Raw genomic sequence first — 16,423 nt, forward strand, 5'->3', positions numbered from 1 at the left:
ATTTTTTTCCACCTCTTCCTTTTCTTCTAAAAATAGGCTATTTTCATGATTCCCACCAATCCACCACCAACCTTCCGGAAACCGGAGCTCTGGTCGGATGAGTTCACGGATTTCGTCAAGAAGTGTCTGGTGAAGAATCCAGAGCAAAGAGCTACCGCTACACAACTCCTGCAGGTTTGTTGCAAGATTCCTGAGGGCCTTCATTTTATAGGGGGAAAATAAAGCTTGGACATCTGTGCAAGATTTGTTGGTCTGTTGTATCCACTGGTAACGTGAATGGAGTCCTGTAGTGTATTGGTTAGAGCACTCGCCTCGCAAGCGAGAGGACCCAGGTTTGATTCCCAGTCAGGGCAAAAGCTTAAGCAAGATTCCTTACTCCACACGCCTCTGTTAACCCAACAGAAAAGTAGGAACCTGATTGTTAGCCGATTGGTGGATCACTTTCCGGGAGTAATATTCCCTCCCCCCAAAAAAAAATTTGGTGACTCAATCCACAATTGTTTGTGGAACATTGCTGTGCGCATTTGGCTGTCACGTTTCGCCCACAAAATAAAAAGTCAATCCACTTTACAATATGTTCTGTTAAGTGCTTTGAGAGATCTCAACAATGCGATAAGGAGCTATATCAAATGCAAGCCAAATGTGACTGCACTCCGTTACAAGGTAAGAAGAGATATTTAAATAAAGTCTTCTGTTAGCAAGGTAAAACTACAATAAAACCTCGTTATAAAGCGCTAACCTGTAAGATGGGTTCGGTTTGGCACACAACCACAGCCAGCTTCCCTCATGCTAGAAATGACTGATGTCCAAGTTGCCGCCGATTTCAGTTCCTATGCGCTGCGCATATATTGTATACGCAGGAAGTGCTTACACACAGAACACAGGAAGTGAAGGCAGCGGTTATCTTCAGGAAATAACATCAGCTGTTTTTTTCATGCTGTGCACTTCACAGAAAGTGGTGTGGTGGTCATTTTGACTCAAACATATATTCTAATGAGACTCTCCTGTACAAATGTCCTTGTCAGCTAGAAATGCCCATCGCCAAATGCAGATATCGTATGTAACACATAGAATTTTTACAATACGTTGTCCATTTGATGCACCATATCTGCCTTGGTACTAGTTGGCCTTTTTCCTTCTGCTCTATTTCCTGTTCACTTCAATATATTTTTTCAATTATCCAATTCCCTTTTAAATGTTGCGTGAACTTGATTTCAGCAATTATTTGCAATAAAGCATTCCGTGGCCCAACAACCCTCTTAAAAATATTCTTCTTTGTTTACCCAAATGATAACCCTCAATTTGTGATGTTTTTACCGGCACATTAACCAGTAGATCTATTTACTTTTTGTAATAATAGTAATCCTTGCGTTTGATAAAATGCCTTTCACATCAGAAGAACGTCTCAAAGCACTTGACAGGATTTACGGTAAGATAACTTTTGTAGGCCAACATGGCTGCCAATTATTCACAGCAATGACCCACAAACAGCCGTAAAGTGAGTAAGCCATTTTATTTGGTGAATTGTTGGTTATGACACCAGGGAGAAACTGCCGTCTCTTTTCAATTACTGCATGCGATCTTTAACGTCCACCTGAGCAGGTAGACTCATCTGAAGGTCGACATCAACAATGCAGCACAGCTCAAACAATGCAGCAACCCCCCAGCACTGCATTCAAGTGTTAGCCTAGATTTGTGAGCTTGTAGTCCTTATGTGGGACTTGAACGCACAGCCTTCTGACTTAGGGGTGAGCATGCTGCCAACTAAGCCAGACTGACACATCAACATAAGGCTTGCGTAAGATCTGTGCATACGATAGCTGCACATTTTAATTGTTGTCAGCATGTAGCTGATGTCTTACAAAACACTCAGTGTGACTGCTCAATTATGTTTGCCAATTGCATACCATCAGAGCCATGGCAAAGGTCCAAGCCTGATGTGAATCTCAGAATAAGTTCAATCTAGAAAAACTGCCAGTAGGAGCAGGTAAATTATGCATGTATTGACTTGTGTGGTTCAGATTATCCTGAACACCCTTGAGCTGCTGAATGTCATCATGTTGGTCTAGAATGATTTTCGATGTCAATCTTTGGCGAGCACTGATGAATGTTTTAATGATTTCAGGAATGAATTGTTACGTTTAAGCAGTTAAATGATGTACCAGCATGGGTGATAAATGTTTTTCGATTTAAACATGAGAAAAGTTAAGGGTGAGAAATGATCATTTGCTCCACAGAACCTCATTCCTTTACAACCCATAAACTAATCAACAACAACTTGAATTTATATAGTGCCCCTCGCACAGGGTAGTGTCCCAGAGTGCTTACATGTACAGTGTCCTTTGTGTTTTGGAATGTTTTTCTTGTTTTTCTTGTACTACCCCATCTGGTCATTTGTTGTTGTTTGTTGGTCGGTTATTCTAAACATTTATCACTCTTTAACTAAGAATATTCTTCTGATTAATTGTCATTATTTTTATTCATGTCCATTTTGTCAGAATAACATTCTCTTATATATCATTTACTGTGAAGCGCTCTGAGACGCCGTCCGGTGTGGAGGGCGCTATATAAATCCAAGTTGTTGTATAATAATGTACCTCAGTGAGATCTCTCTGAACTGTCATCTTTCTGGGCAAAAGAAATATATATTTTTTAGCCTTTCCTCTTATTTTAATCTGTTTAAACCTCAGATCCTACCTCTTCTCTGCCTTGTTCAAATGCTTAAAAACTTACCCTTCCAGTTGCGTCTTGTTAGCCAGAATCTCAGAGTAATCCAGTGGAAAAGCAAGTCAGGAACGACTGGATGTTAACAGCTGCAGAAGTTAGTGTAATGATTTAACCGACCACATTGCTTTCCATCTGGGTTCCTGTGTGGTTCAGTTCCTGATATCTAAGGACTGTAATATTGTGTTAACACAACCAATTTCAGACCTGAAGAGCGGGAAAGATTCAGTCACTTCTATGGGACAAATGAGATATCAGAATGGTGTGAAAGTTACATCGACTGCAAGAATAAACAAACCACTTTCACAATTCAAATCAAGCCTCTTAATTGCTTGCCAGCTGCATGGTACACATTTCCTGTGTTGTATAAGTACAGTACGTGAGTTCCCAGAAGAAATGTTTAGAAGCTATTTTGCTTAAGATGTTTGAGTGTCACGAAAAATAACGTAAGCATAAAGGAATAAAATCTGGTGCAAACTCAGTTTGGCCCTTTTTTAATTAAACATAATTGTTACAACCTTTTGAATGTTTGCAGTTATGCACTGATTAAAAGCGAAGATAATTCTGAATTACTTCCAGATTTCAAAACACTTTATTGTTGAAAGTGTTTCTCAAACAGTATAACATGAGCCGAGTGCATTGTGTGTTTTTATTAGTGGGGCCTGTGAGAACTTTGCGACACGGGCCCCTGGGTGTCTAAAATTAACACAGAATTTGACAACATTTCATTATCAGGTCAGGGAAACTTTGGGACTGGCCAGATGGACTGAGGCGACCTTTTCCAGTCCTGTGCATTCCTGTGTTTCTATGCAATGCTCCTAATTTAGAACAAAATATGCTATCAGCAAAGGAAAATATTATTGGCTTTTAATGGAAGATGGACTTTTTTTAATTACTGGTTTGGCACAAGAACAAGAGGAAAAAAGACTGGAATCTTCATGTTGGATCAAGTGACCGAATCTTGATATCTGACAAAAGTAAAATGGCTTGATAACAATTTGATACAGTGCCATATCACATCGTCGAGACGTCTCGAAGCACTTCACTGGATATACTGTAAAATAAATTGTGTATATTTTGTGGGCGAAACGCGTCGGCCAATTACTGATTTTAACTTGTAGGCACTTTCCATCTGTCTAGGAAGATCTCCAGTTTTCATTTTATTATGCCAATACCCATGATCTAATCTGAATGTTTGGCTTTAATTGATAGTTGGTAGTTACGCTCGTGAATAGGAAAACACCACATTAGAGATTCCAGAACCTTGAATCTGCTATAAAAAGGTTTAAAAGGATGTAATTTCTATATGAGATCACAGTACAGACCTACACTCTCAGTTAGACTTCTTTAGCAATTTTCTTTTCGTTCTTGATCACTCGTTGTTTGCCAGCTCTCGTTGCCGTGTTCCCAGATATGTGGGAATCCCCAAGTTTAATAATGTGCCCGACTCTTGTGATTATGAGCAGGAAAGAACAAACTATGTTTTTAAAGTGCAAATGCTCATGTCTTTAAAATAATTTTCGGTGCTTTTAAAATACTGAAAATTGCTAGGGTGATCTCAATAGCAATAATAATCCTTACATTTGGTATAGCACCTTTCACTTTGGGAGGATATTCCAAAGCACTTCACAGGATATTCTGTAAAGTGCAGTGACTGTGTTTTGATAGCACTGATTTCACTCAACTCCAAACTTTATAATACAGTATTACATTAATCCCTTTGAACTTGTATTTCTCTGAAATTGAGTTTAACACTTTGTTGGATATTCACCATCTATTTTACTTTTTATTTGAAAGAACCTACTTGAAACTAAATCTGTCAATTTCAAAGTCTGACACCTTTCGACACCTTTTGAATCCATTTAAATGTTGTTGTGATTTGGTCCAACCCTTTGGATTTCTGGGGTTTGTTTAGATTGGGTTGGAAAAGTTGTCAGTGTTCTTGATCTAAATGGTAGATTTATGTTTAAAGTGTAATACCAACGATGATGATTTATAATGTCATCAAATTAACACCTGCCTTCAAAATAGGAATGAGTTCCTCTCCTTATATATACAGGAGGATCCTGGATAATCTGTGACAAGTTTAAAATTGCTCATTTGGTAGCAAAGCATCTGAAGACTGAGTGATTACATTTTGTTGATCGTACAGACACAGAAATTTTCTTTACAGAAATGGGCTATTCAGCACATCTACTTATGAAGTCCAGTAGGACATTGGTTAGAGCACTCGCCTCGTAAGCGAGAGGACCCGGGTTCGATTCCTGGGCAGGGCGAAACACTGGGCAAGTTTCCTTACTCCACATGTCTCGAGCAGTAAGTGGATACTCTCACTATTCCAGGGATAATAATCAACTTCAAAAAAAATTATACTAATAATAACTTGGGTCACTCAATCCACGACTATTTGTAGGACACTGCTGTGTGCGATTGGCTGCCAGTTCGCCCAGAAAATATATAGTCAGTTCACTTTACAGTATATTCTCTGAAGCGCTTTGAGACATCTCGACGACTTGATAAGGCTATATCAAATGCAAGGATTATTATTATTTAATAAATTGCCTTTTTTTCAAATTCCGCTTCCTGTGCTTTTCCTCATGTCCCTTTTTACTGCTCAGCTTACACTTGAATGTTTCTATTAATCCATCCTTAATAACCACCAGTGTTAATGAATTCCAAATCCCAACAACCTGCTGAGAGATGCCATTCCTCCTCAGCTCTCCCCTAATTTTCTGCTGAAAATCCTGAGATTGTCATCCTTCCTGTTGTGCTTCTTCGTTATCTTAAACACCCACAAATACACAGTCACTCCACTATAATATATCCTGTGAAGCACTTTGCGACGTCTCAACAGAGTGCTAAGGCAATTTATCAAATGCAAGGATTATTACTATTATTAAATAATTAAATAATTATTAATAAATAATTATCACTTATTCATAATTCATACACAGTGACCTCCTGATACCTTGTCACTCCAAGGGAAAATAGCTCGGTGACTTCTTTGAGGGGTTTCAATAAATACCTGAATAAATGTGGTCAGGATATCGATAGCATGTTGACTCGGTGGTTAGAGCACTCGCCTCGCAAGCAAGAGACCTGGGTTCGATTCCCGGCAGGGCGAATTGTTGGGCAAGTTTCTTTACTCCACACCTGATAATAATCCTTCAAGGAAAAAAAACAATAATAATAAAATTGGTCACTTCAATTCACGACTGTTTGTGGGACACTGCTGTGCGCAATTGACTGCCGCATTTCACCCACAAATATACAGTCAATTCACTTTACAGTATCTTTTGTGAAGTGTTTTGAGACGTCTAGAAGACGTGAAAAACGCTATATCAAATGCAAGGATTATTATTATTATTATAACATCTATTATGGCTGCACTCAATCTCCTCTCTCCAGTGGAAAAAGGCCTTATTTAGGCTAGTGCATGATAGATATTTTTGCTGCATTTTCAATTTGCAAATCTCTGGTGATTCTAGAAAAGTATCCATGTGGGAGTTTGATCTGCCAACAATTCGTTTTTATACCGAATGCATATTAACTCAATTATGACTCTTCAGCTAAATTTGCCTTGCTAGTAGCCAGTTCTGTCCCAGATGGCATCAATCGATCAAGCATTTCCATGCAATCTGAGGGTAAATGAAAGATCAGAATGTGCTTCAGGATGTTCAGCTGCAAATATATCTAACACTGGTCCTGGGGACATCCCTATGTGAGTGGGATAGACATTCATGATTTCACGTTGGGGTATTATGACTGGCCCTGAGACACTTTGAGGCTTTATCAACAAACCAGACAGGACCCTATCCTCAGGCTCTCTGTCGGGATGCAATTCCGATTCCTCATTAGTCGTAAATTAGGTGTGACGCTTCTTTCCTAGCTAAACTGCCCACAGGTGTGTAGAAAGAAAAAATATAATTTTCTGTTCAAATTGGCTTATTATGCCTTGGTATAATGTACTTAGAGTGGTTAGGGGGAACAAATCAGGAACAGAATGTGCAAAGAATGAAAATGACTGGGAAATCATGAAACTAGTCCACACTGGAAACAACAGACTAAAGTGAAACAACAACTTGCATTTACATAGCGCTTTCAGTGGGGGAATATTTAATAGTGACGCTGATCTAGGGAGAGAGAGGAGGTGCCCATAGACATGGTCAAATAGGAAAGTTTTTAGGTCCGATCTGAAGATGGACAAGGAGGGGCTAAAGCAGAGGAATTGAGGCAGGGAGTCCCAGAGTTTCGGGACATAAAGCGGCTGAAAGCATGACTGCCACTGGAGGAGCGGAGTGGATGAGGGACATGCAGAAGACTGGTGCCGGCTGAGCAAAGTGGGCGGGTAGAGGAATGGGAGGTAATCGGGTTGGAGAAGTAGGGAGGTGCTAGGGAATGAAGTGATGTCTAAGTTAATGTGAGGATCTTGGAATCAATCTGTTGAAGTATACCCTCGCTGCTAATGGGAAAGAAAACATCAGATATGCCAATAGTAAATGAGAATTGAAGGCAAATGGTGATATTATGCTGTTGAGTTATGCTGTTAACTAATTAAATTCATCAATGCAGCTGCAAATAACTCACTCTCTAACTTCGCACAAGTGAAGTCTTTGAACCCTATGAAGTATAGATAGATGGTTATCTTATTATCCATCTATTGTGGTGGAAGATACATAGTAATTAATGCCTTTGAATTCTAACCATCATTCCAAAAAACAAACACTTAGTAATAATAATAATTCTTGCACTTGATATAGTATCTTATCATGTCTTCGAGACATCTCAAACGCTTCACAGAATATACTTAAAGTAAATTGACTTATATCATTTTTTGGGTGAAACATGGCAGCCAATTGTGCACAGAGGTGTCCCGCAAACAGTTGGGGATTTTATAAATATTTATTTTACAAATATAATTTATTTTCTAGTAGGTAAAAACAGGATACACCTAAATATTCATACAGCTAACATCAACTGTTTTTCACTTTTAAGAGACTCATTAACGAAAATTATTGTGATAAATTAATTTAATGTACAGTGCTAAAATGATTTTCTAGTAACAACTGCTGATTATTTGATAAATTTGGCATTATTATGTTGAAATTCTTACTGTTCAATCAATATTGCCCTACAACTGAAGACGAGGAACATACTGAGCATCATTGCCAATAGATCAGCTGGCCAAAAATAAATACTTCAGTAAAATTTTAAACTGTGTATATTATAAATAAAACAATATCTTGCACTTGATGATGATAATAATTGTTGCATTTCCTATAGCGCCTTTCATGCCAGGAAGACATCTCAAATTGCTTCATAGGATTTACTGTAAACTAAACCTGAAGGTGAACTTGGCAGCAAATGTTCCACAAACTGCCATGAAGAAAATGACCAATTTTATCTGGGGGATTGTTGGCCAGGACACTGGGAGAAACTTCCTTCTCTTTTCTAATAGTGCCATGGTGCCTTTAACATAAGGATATAAGATATATACAAGCTATAAGGATTGAAATATAGCTCTGGGGTTTGGATGATGGCTGTAAACCTCTCATGATTTGCTCATGGTTAGTGCCTTGTACACACTTGCTAGTATTGGTTCTTTTGATATTTAATGGCCTTATTGATGATGCTTCACAAATTGGTGATGGATCAGGTATATCCACATCATCTGAGCATGGTCGCCATATGAGTGCTTCAGGACGTTCAGCTGCGATTGCAACTAACTAAGAGAACAGAGCCTTGAATGGATAGGGTGTACATCAACAGTTTTGCATTGACTATGGCTGGCTCTGAGACACTTTGAACCCCATTGATTTAAATAGGCAAATCGTGTGTTTGGCTACTTGCTGACAACTGGAATTATGCCCCTTTTCTCGCTACCCCCTCCCTCTCCCTTTAAATTAACAGTCGATAATTCATGTTGTGAGAATCCTTAATGCAGAAAAATGCCCTCTTAAGTAATCTAGATTGGAAACCACAATGGGTGCTCAACCGTGCTGTAACTGGTTCAGACTATTTATGGGTTGTGTACTTAAATAATGTAAAAGCATTAAAGTCTAATTATCTGTGGCATATTAACTGCAGATTAGTTTAAACAAGGGCAGCAAAGTGACTGCGCTTGCATTGATGATACGTAATTTGTGGTGGCAGATGTTAAGATGTATTAAATATGTTTAACTATACAGCAAAAGTAGTTTGTTTTCTTATGTCATACAATCACTGAAACTTGTTTACCTATCAATTATTTGATACACATTTTCATGTCATGCTATTTGCCATCATAATGACCATTTGCATGTGTCTTCTTTTCAGTAGCCTACATGATTGCGATTGACAGGAAATATATGTTATAAATACAGTAGCAAATAAGGTTTTGTAGTCATGAATGACAATATAATATTTCACAAGCTCCTGATAATGATATGCACTCCTTCTCACTTTTCATTAAAATCTATTTGTGAAAGAGTAAAGGTGTTCAATCCTCAACGTTTCTCCCTTTATGTCTCTCACAAAGGGGAATTTTGAGATTTTTATTTACACCGGCAGCTTTTCAATGCACCACCCAAGTGGCTATTCCTTCACGGGCGAGATTACACTGAGAGCTGGCTGTCTTTTTTGTTCAGCCAGATGTTTGACACATGCAGAAATCTCTTGCTATGGTTAAGAGGATCCAAAATGCTCGTAGACTTCCACGTAAGCAAGTATCTAAAAATGGAGTGCACACTTTCTCCATGGAGGGACTCATCCTACTGCTCGTCATGTGGGAGTACACTATCCATCAAGGCTTTGGCTTATACAGTTAACGGGAGCCAAGTTGGAAGAATCTTTGTCTCCAGTGACCCTGTTTTATATGTCCTGCTGACTAGCCAAGCTGCGACCACCACAAGGGTTTGACTTGAATCTAACTTTCCGTTGCACATCACCTTGGAATCAGTTCTGTCTTATTTGTGAAGGTGGCTTTAAAAAGAACCATGAAAAAAACAGCTTCCAAATTAAGACTGAATTGAAGGACTTTCCAAAAATTCTGCACAATCTTCAAATTTTAAGAGATTGCCTTAAGAAAAAGACCTTGAATAATTGTGGGTTTGGGAAGGTTGAAAATTAAATGCATCTATTAACCAGTTTGCTACATCTCTGTTTTTTTTATTGCAGCACACCTTTATTAAAAATGCCAAATCAGTCTCAATTCTGAGAGATTTAATCACAGAAGCCATGGAAATCAAAGCAAAAAGACATCAGGAGCAACAGAGGGAACTTGAAGAAGAAGATGAGAATTCGGTATGTGTGATAATCTTAGCTATTCTTATGTATAGGATTGTGGATAAATGCTGAGTGCTTTGAATGGGACATTTCTTTTCAATAGTGCCAAATATCAAGTCACGTATGATTTTGTTGACTTCACTGTCAAACAACATTTACATAATGCCAATCGTGAGTGATTGGAAAAAAAATAGTCTTGCAACATGTGTGAATTACTGTATGTATTTTTCTTTTACCTACTCTTCCTGATTTGCTTGTGTTACACATCATCTGGCCAGAAGAGGTGATCAACTTGCTCTAAAGTCCACGCTTATTTATGTCTGTGATTATCCACATGGGGTGGATGCCTGAGAGCAGGTCGGGATGCCTTCATTTTGCTATCTTCCCTCCTTGTAGGCAAGTGCTCAGTACCCTTTCAAGACGATTATGGCTAACATTAAAAATCTACTATATTGGGAAACTCCTATTCTTTACTCCTTACTGCAGTGCATTGCAGCTTCAGCATGCTATAATAATTATAAAATAATAATCCTTGCATTTGATATCGCGCATTGTCACATCTTCGAGACGTCTCAAAGCGCTTCACAGAATATACTGTAAAGTGAATTGACTGTATATTTGTGGGCGAACCGCAGCAGCCAATTGCACACAGTGTCTCACAAACAGTCGTGGATTGGGTGACAAATTATTATTTTTAATTATTTTTGAAGGGCTTAATAGCCCCACAAAAGGGATCTGCCAATTGACTAAGAACCGGGTTCTTACTTCCTGGTAGGTAAATAGAGGCGTGTGAGGCGAAACTTGCCTAACGTTTCACCCAGCCTGGGAATCAAACTCAAGTCCTCTCGCATGTGAGGCGAGTGCTCTACACTACAGGACTCCACATATGCCACCAAGTTGCCCTTTACTTAACATCTTTTTAATGGACACCGTATTAATGTTAATGTCTTTTTTTAATTTTTTTCCAACATTAAATACAGAGTTTGCTAGATTTTACTTCATTCGGAAATTACATCAGTTCCATTTGTGTGCGGCTCAAATCAATATGAATTCCAGATGTCATCAAACCTCTTTTTTAATACTTGTTATAGTTGAATTTTAATGCAAGTTTCTATTTACAAATTCAAGTTAATATTGCAGTTCAGTTCAAGTTGAGGCAGTAAATAACAGCAAATCAGAATATTTTCTTTGAATTGCAAGCCATTTCTGCATTAGTTTTAAATGAAACCTCACCAATTTGCAGTTCACACAGCCTGAAATTAAATGTTGCACATGCAAAAATGAAGCTGTCGTTAAAAGCCCCATGAATGTGAAATGATTATCGGAGCAGACACAGATAGAGAATATGCCCATCAAGTCCAAGTGTGACACCATATTAACTTCTAAAGGCATTTCTTTGGTGACTGCTGCCTTTGTTGACAAAATGTTTTGTTATAAACTATGTTCAGCTCAAAACAGTTGCGAGAAAAAGCAATAAAACTACTTCAACATCAGGTTAGTATTATTTCAGTAATAAGCTTGAGTTATTAAAACACAAAAAGGCTTTAAAATAAATGGTACCCTAGCTCTCTCAAATGTCCCGTTTTTTTATTCTTTTCTCTTTATTTTAACTTCAAAAGCTTTCCCTTTTATGGTAAAGCTGTTCTATTTATGCAAGGTGTTATGAAGGAATACTATAGCCCTGTGTCGCATTAAGTTTCAATCAAAGTAGCTGAGGTCAGGTTATGCTTTACATGTTGTAGTTTGTCATTATTAAGGTATTTTTATGCAACCTTCTCCCATGTTTAATAGGCCAGTTATACTGCAGAGTTTGCTGTGGTTCAATGTGAAATTTGGATTCCACTTACACAAGTGCAGTTTATCAGCAGAGTCTGGTTTAGTCGCAGGTCATGACCACCTCCAACAGGTAGTCTTGAACCTTGGGCTCTACATCAACTGTGATATAATGCCATCTGGTATGCAACAAATGTTTTGAATTGGAGTTAAATTTTAAAACCGTTTTTTGAACATTTAATTCCAGCATAGGCTGATATCTACTCACTATAAATAATAATAATCCCTGCATTTGATATAGCGCCTTATCACGTCTCACAGCGCTTGACTTAATGTACTGTAAAGTGAATTGACTATATCTTGTGGGTGAAACGCGGCAGCCAATTGCGCACAGCAGTGTCCCTCCCACAAACAGTCGTGGATTGAGTGGCCAATTTATTATTATTTTTTGAATGTTAAAGATTACTTAATTTTGTCAGTGGAGCAGTGGGAATGCAGAAGGCTGCAATTTACTTAAAAGTGGATCAGCAAGAGAGTGACAGAAAAGACAGTACAAGTCCAAGCTTATATTTTCCAGACCAGTGGGACTGAGCCAAAGGATTTTCTTCATTGGGTGGAAGAGCTTTAGTTGCTATTTTGGTCGAGCCGTTATTTCAAAGGAAAATAGAATTTTTAGCCTGGTTATCCTAGCTTGTGTTTGGAATTGCCAATTAGCTGCTGTGGTTGTCAACATAAGAACAGTCGCAACATTTCTAAGTAAAGCGTGTTGAAGTTCCTTTTATGTGAAATCAATAAATTGGGGAGATAGTGGGAGTGTGGTGATGTCGTTCAAAGTTCAGGAGCCAGCCGTGATAAGTGGTACTACAGCACAGACATTCCAGCTACATACGAGGGGGTTGGGGAGAAGAGAAACTGGTAATATTCTGGATAATGTTTCCAGTTGATTAAACATGGCCAGCAAATGAATTCAGTGCACAAATCTCAGTCTTTCTGATGAACTGTAAATCAGATTTGCAATAAATGAAATGTAAGGCATTCCCTGGCCGACTTCAAAGCTTGCACATGTGAAAATAAAGCTGTATTATGACACATCAATGAACAGATCAACACAACACTAGAATTTGATCTTAACTACCAATGTAGTGACTGGACACCACACCTGGTTGGAAGTTGCCTCCAAATCATAGCTTATGTGGAGTCTCGCATTGTAGTGGTTAGCGACTCAACTCGGACGCGAGGGAACCTGGGTTTAATTCCTGGGCGGCCGAAACCTTAAGCATGTTTTCTTATTCCACCTGCCTCTGTTTACCTAGCAGTAAGTAGGAACCCTCACCATCCACGACCTCATCCTGGACGAGCACCTTGACATTTTTGGGCTCACCAAAACCTGGCTCTCCCCCAATGACCCCATCCACCTAGTTGAGGCCTCCCCTCCAGGCTACACCTTCCACCACACCCCCCATCCAAACCAACGTGGCGGCAGGGTGGCGTTCATTTCCAAAGGCTCCCTTGGTCTCACCCCTACTCCTCTGGCAGCTTCCCCACCTTCGAGCACCTCACCCTCTTCCACCCCTCGCTCCCTTTGAAAATCCTCTTTGTCTACCGCCCCCCTAAACCCCCCGGCTCCTTCCACACAGACATCTCTACTCTCCTCTCTTCCCTGTCCCTCTGCTCCGAATGCCTGCTCATAATGAGCGATTTTAACCTCCACTCCCCTTGCACTACTTCTGTCAACTTCACTGCCCTCCTCTCCTTCCTAAACCTTACCCTCCGCATAAATTCACCAAACCGTGGTCATGCCCTTTGCCTCGTTATCACCCATGGCCTTGACATTTCCAACCTTAGCATAGTCGACAAGGCCATCTTGGACCATTTCCTCATCTCCTTCTCCTCTCACATCCCTCTTCTCCACCAAACCCTCAACCATCCTCTACCGCCCTTGGAAAAGGATAACCCCTGAGACCTTCACAAAGGCCCTAACATCATCAAACATCCAATCCCTCTGGCTTGCCACGTGCGGAGATTCTGAAGCAGCCGTCCAGCTGCTCCATGATCGCCTCTCCTCCACCTTCAACACCCTCGTCCCCGTGAAATCCAGGACCATCTCCAAACCCACCCGATCTCCCTGATACAATAACCATCTCGCCGCCTAAAAGCCCAAACCCAGCTGCTCGAGCGCAGATGGCGGAAAACTGGCCTGACAGTCCACCACCAACTGTGGCTCGAGGATCTCCACAGCTACCGCTGTTCTTTGACACGTGCAAAAACGGCCTTCTACTCCAACATCATCTTGGAGGCTAAACACAACCCTAAAATCCTTTTCTCCACCACCCACTACCTCCTCCGTGCCTCCCCTCAGACCTCCTCAAACTTCATATCAAATGCCAAGTGCGAGGAGGTCATGGACTTCTTTTCATCTAAAATTCACAACATCCGCCAGGCAGCCTCATCCACCTGCCTCTTGTCATCCACCACCATGCCCTCCCTGTCCCCCTCACCCTCCCCATCTGCTCCTACCACCACCCCCACCTACATTCCTTCCTCCCCATCTCTCCCTCTCACCCACCATCACCTCCATGAAACCCACCACCTGCTGCCTCAACCCCCTTCCCACCAACTTGCTGGTCACCCAGCTCCCCCCCCCTCTGCCCATTACCGGCTGACGTCATCAACCAGTCCCTCTCCTCCGGATCAGCCCCTGCTCCCCTCAGAATTGCTGTCATCACACCCCTCCTCAAAAAACCTTTCCTAGATCCCTCAAACTCCAGCCATTACCGCCCCATTTCTAACCTGCCCATCCTCGCAAAAGTCCTAGAATGCGTTGTTGCCAATCAACTTCGCGCAGTGTACGCGCAGGGGTACATTTCCACATGTATGCAGAAGACACCCATCTCTATTTTTCCACCTCTCTTTCCGACCCCCAGTCCCCTGATGTTCTGTCAGTCTGCCTGTCAGACCTCAGGGGCTGGATGAGCGCAAACTTCCTTCAGCTGAACGTTGACAAGACGGAAACCATACTCTTTGGCTCTCGTCAACGTCTGAAATCTCACGGTTCTCACCTCCTCCACCTACCCGACTCCCCCTAAAACTCTCCGAACCCGTATGCAACCTCGGCGTCAGGTTCGACCCCCAATTATCCTTCCTCCTCCACATCCGGCCCTCACCAGCACCGCTTTCTTTCACCTCCGATGCATCGCCTGTCTCCAACAATACCTCTCCAAAAGCCGCTGAAACCCTAGTCCATGCCTTTGTCACATCTCGGCTGGACTACTCTAATGCCATCCTCGCCGGTCTCCCATCCACTACCATCCATAAAATCCAACTCATTCAAAACTTTGCCGGCCGCATTCTCACCCGCACCAAACTCCGCTCCCCGATCACCCCAGTCCTGGCCAGACTGCACTGGCTCCCTGTCCCAGAGAGGATCGATTTCAAGATCCTCACCCTTGTATTCAAATCCCTCCACTTCTCTGTACCCCCCGACCTCTCTGACCTCTCTCCTCAAAACAGGGCCCGTTGCCTTTGTTCCTCCGGGTTTGACCTCCTCCTTGTCCCCTGAGTCCTCCGCTCCACCCTCGGCGGCCGTGCCTTCAGCCACTATGCCCCGAGGCTCTGGAACTCCCTTCCTCTCTCCCTTCGCCTCGCTCCCTCCCTTCCTATTTTCAAGTCTCTGCTGAAGACCTTTCTTTTCGACCGCGCATTTGGTCACCTTCTCTCCCCTCCCCCCGGCTCGGCCCCGGGATCCATTACCGTCCGGCGTGGAGGGCGCTATATAAATCCAAGTTGTTGTTGTTAATTGATTGGCGGATCGCTTTCTGGGGGTAATAATCCCTCCAAATAAAAACATTTGGTCACTCAATCCACGACCGTACGCAACCTAGGCGTCAGGTTCGATCCCCAATTATCCTTCCTCTTCCACATCCGGTCCCTTGGCTGCCACACTTTGCCCACAAAGTACACAATCAGTCCGCTTTACAATATATTCTGTGAAGGGCTTTGAGATGTCTCAATGACATGATAAGACGCTATATCAAATGCAAGGATCATGATTATTCTAATACCGTGTGTAAATAAGGTGCTTCCACCTTGACAGTGAAACCTGAGAATAGGTAGTAAATATCACACAACCATTGGTTTGAACTTTTTCTTGCAGGCATTCAGCAAACAGCAAAAGATAGAGCTTGTCAAACTTTTCTTCAAAACACTTTCCACATAGAGGGGTCGTGTAAACACGATTAAAGGCAATTTTTATTTGGTTCCATTGTTGCCCAAAGGCATTTTTAATATTTGATTGAGAGCAGTTAATGAATGAATGAGTGTGTCTCAGCAGTACCCTGTTCTTATTTTTGCATAGAAGATGGACAAGTAAGGTGATGAGAATGTATTCTGACAAACTGGCATGTTTTGATAGCTGCGCAGAGCTGCTGAGATAATTTTAAAGCTTTTTTTAATTAAGAGAAATTACAAGCAGAGCGCCCTACAGAAGGTTAATCCCAATATCAAAAGTTTAAATGTTAGTTTAAGCATTGCCACACATGATCGCTTTTTTTTATGCATGTTTTGAAGTATGGTGTGAATTTAATACCTGTCACGAGCAGCTGCTAGAAGTGATCTGTTGCCTGACAGCTCATAGGAAACATTTCCAAATATTTATACCCCTGGA

The 16,423-nt window shown here is 41.1% G+C and overlaps 1 protein-coding gene across 3 annotated transcripts in view; it reads left to right on the forward strand.

The window, feature by feature from the left end:
• Positions 1-16,423, forward strand: part of stk3 (serine/threonine kinase 3 (STE20 homolog, yeast)) — a 232,900-nt gene that overhangs the window by 123,401 nt on the left and 93,076 nt on the right. For all 3 annotated transcript variants that reach the window (XM_007895083.2, XM_007895084.2, XM_007895085.2), the window contains 2 exons: positions 37-174; positions 9,880-10,005. In XM_007895083.2, the coding sequence (XP_007893274.1) occupies positions 37-174; positions 9,880-10,005 (264 nt within the window). The remainder of the gene's footprint in view (positions 1-36; positions 175-9,879; positions 10,006-16,423) is intronic.

The sequence above is a fragment of the Callorhinchus milii genome, unplaced genomic scaffold, assembly GCF_018977255.1.
Source record: "Callorhinchus milii isolate IMCB2004 unplaced genomic scaffold, IMCB_Cmil_1.0 Scaffold2, whole genome shotgun sequence".
Classification (NCBI taxonomy): Eukaryota; Metazoa; Chordata; class Chondrichthyes; order Chimaeriformes; family Callorhinchidae; genus Callorhinchus; species Callorhinchus milii.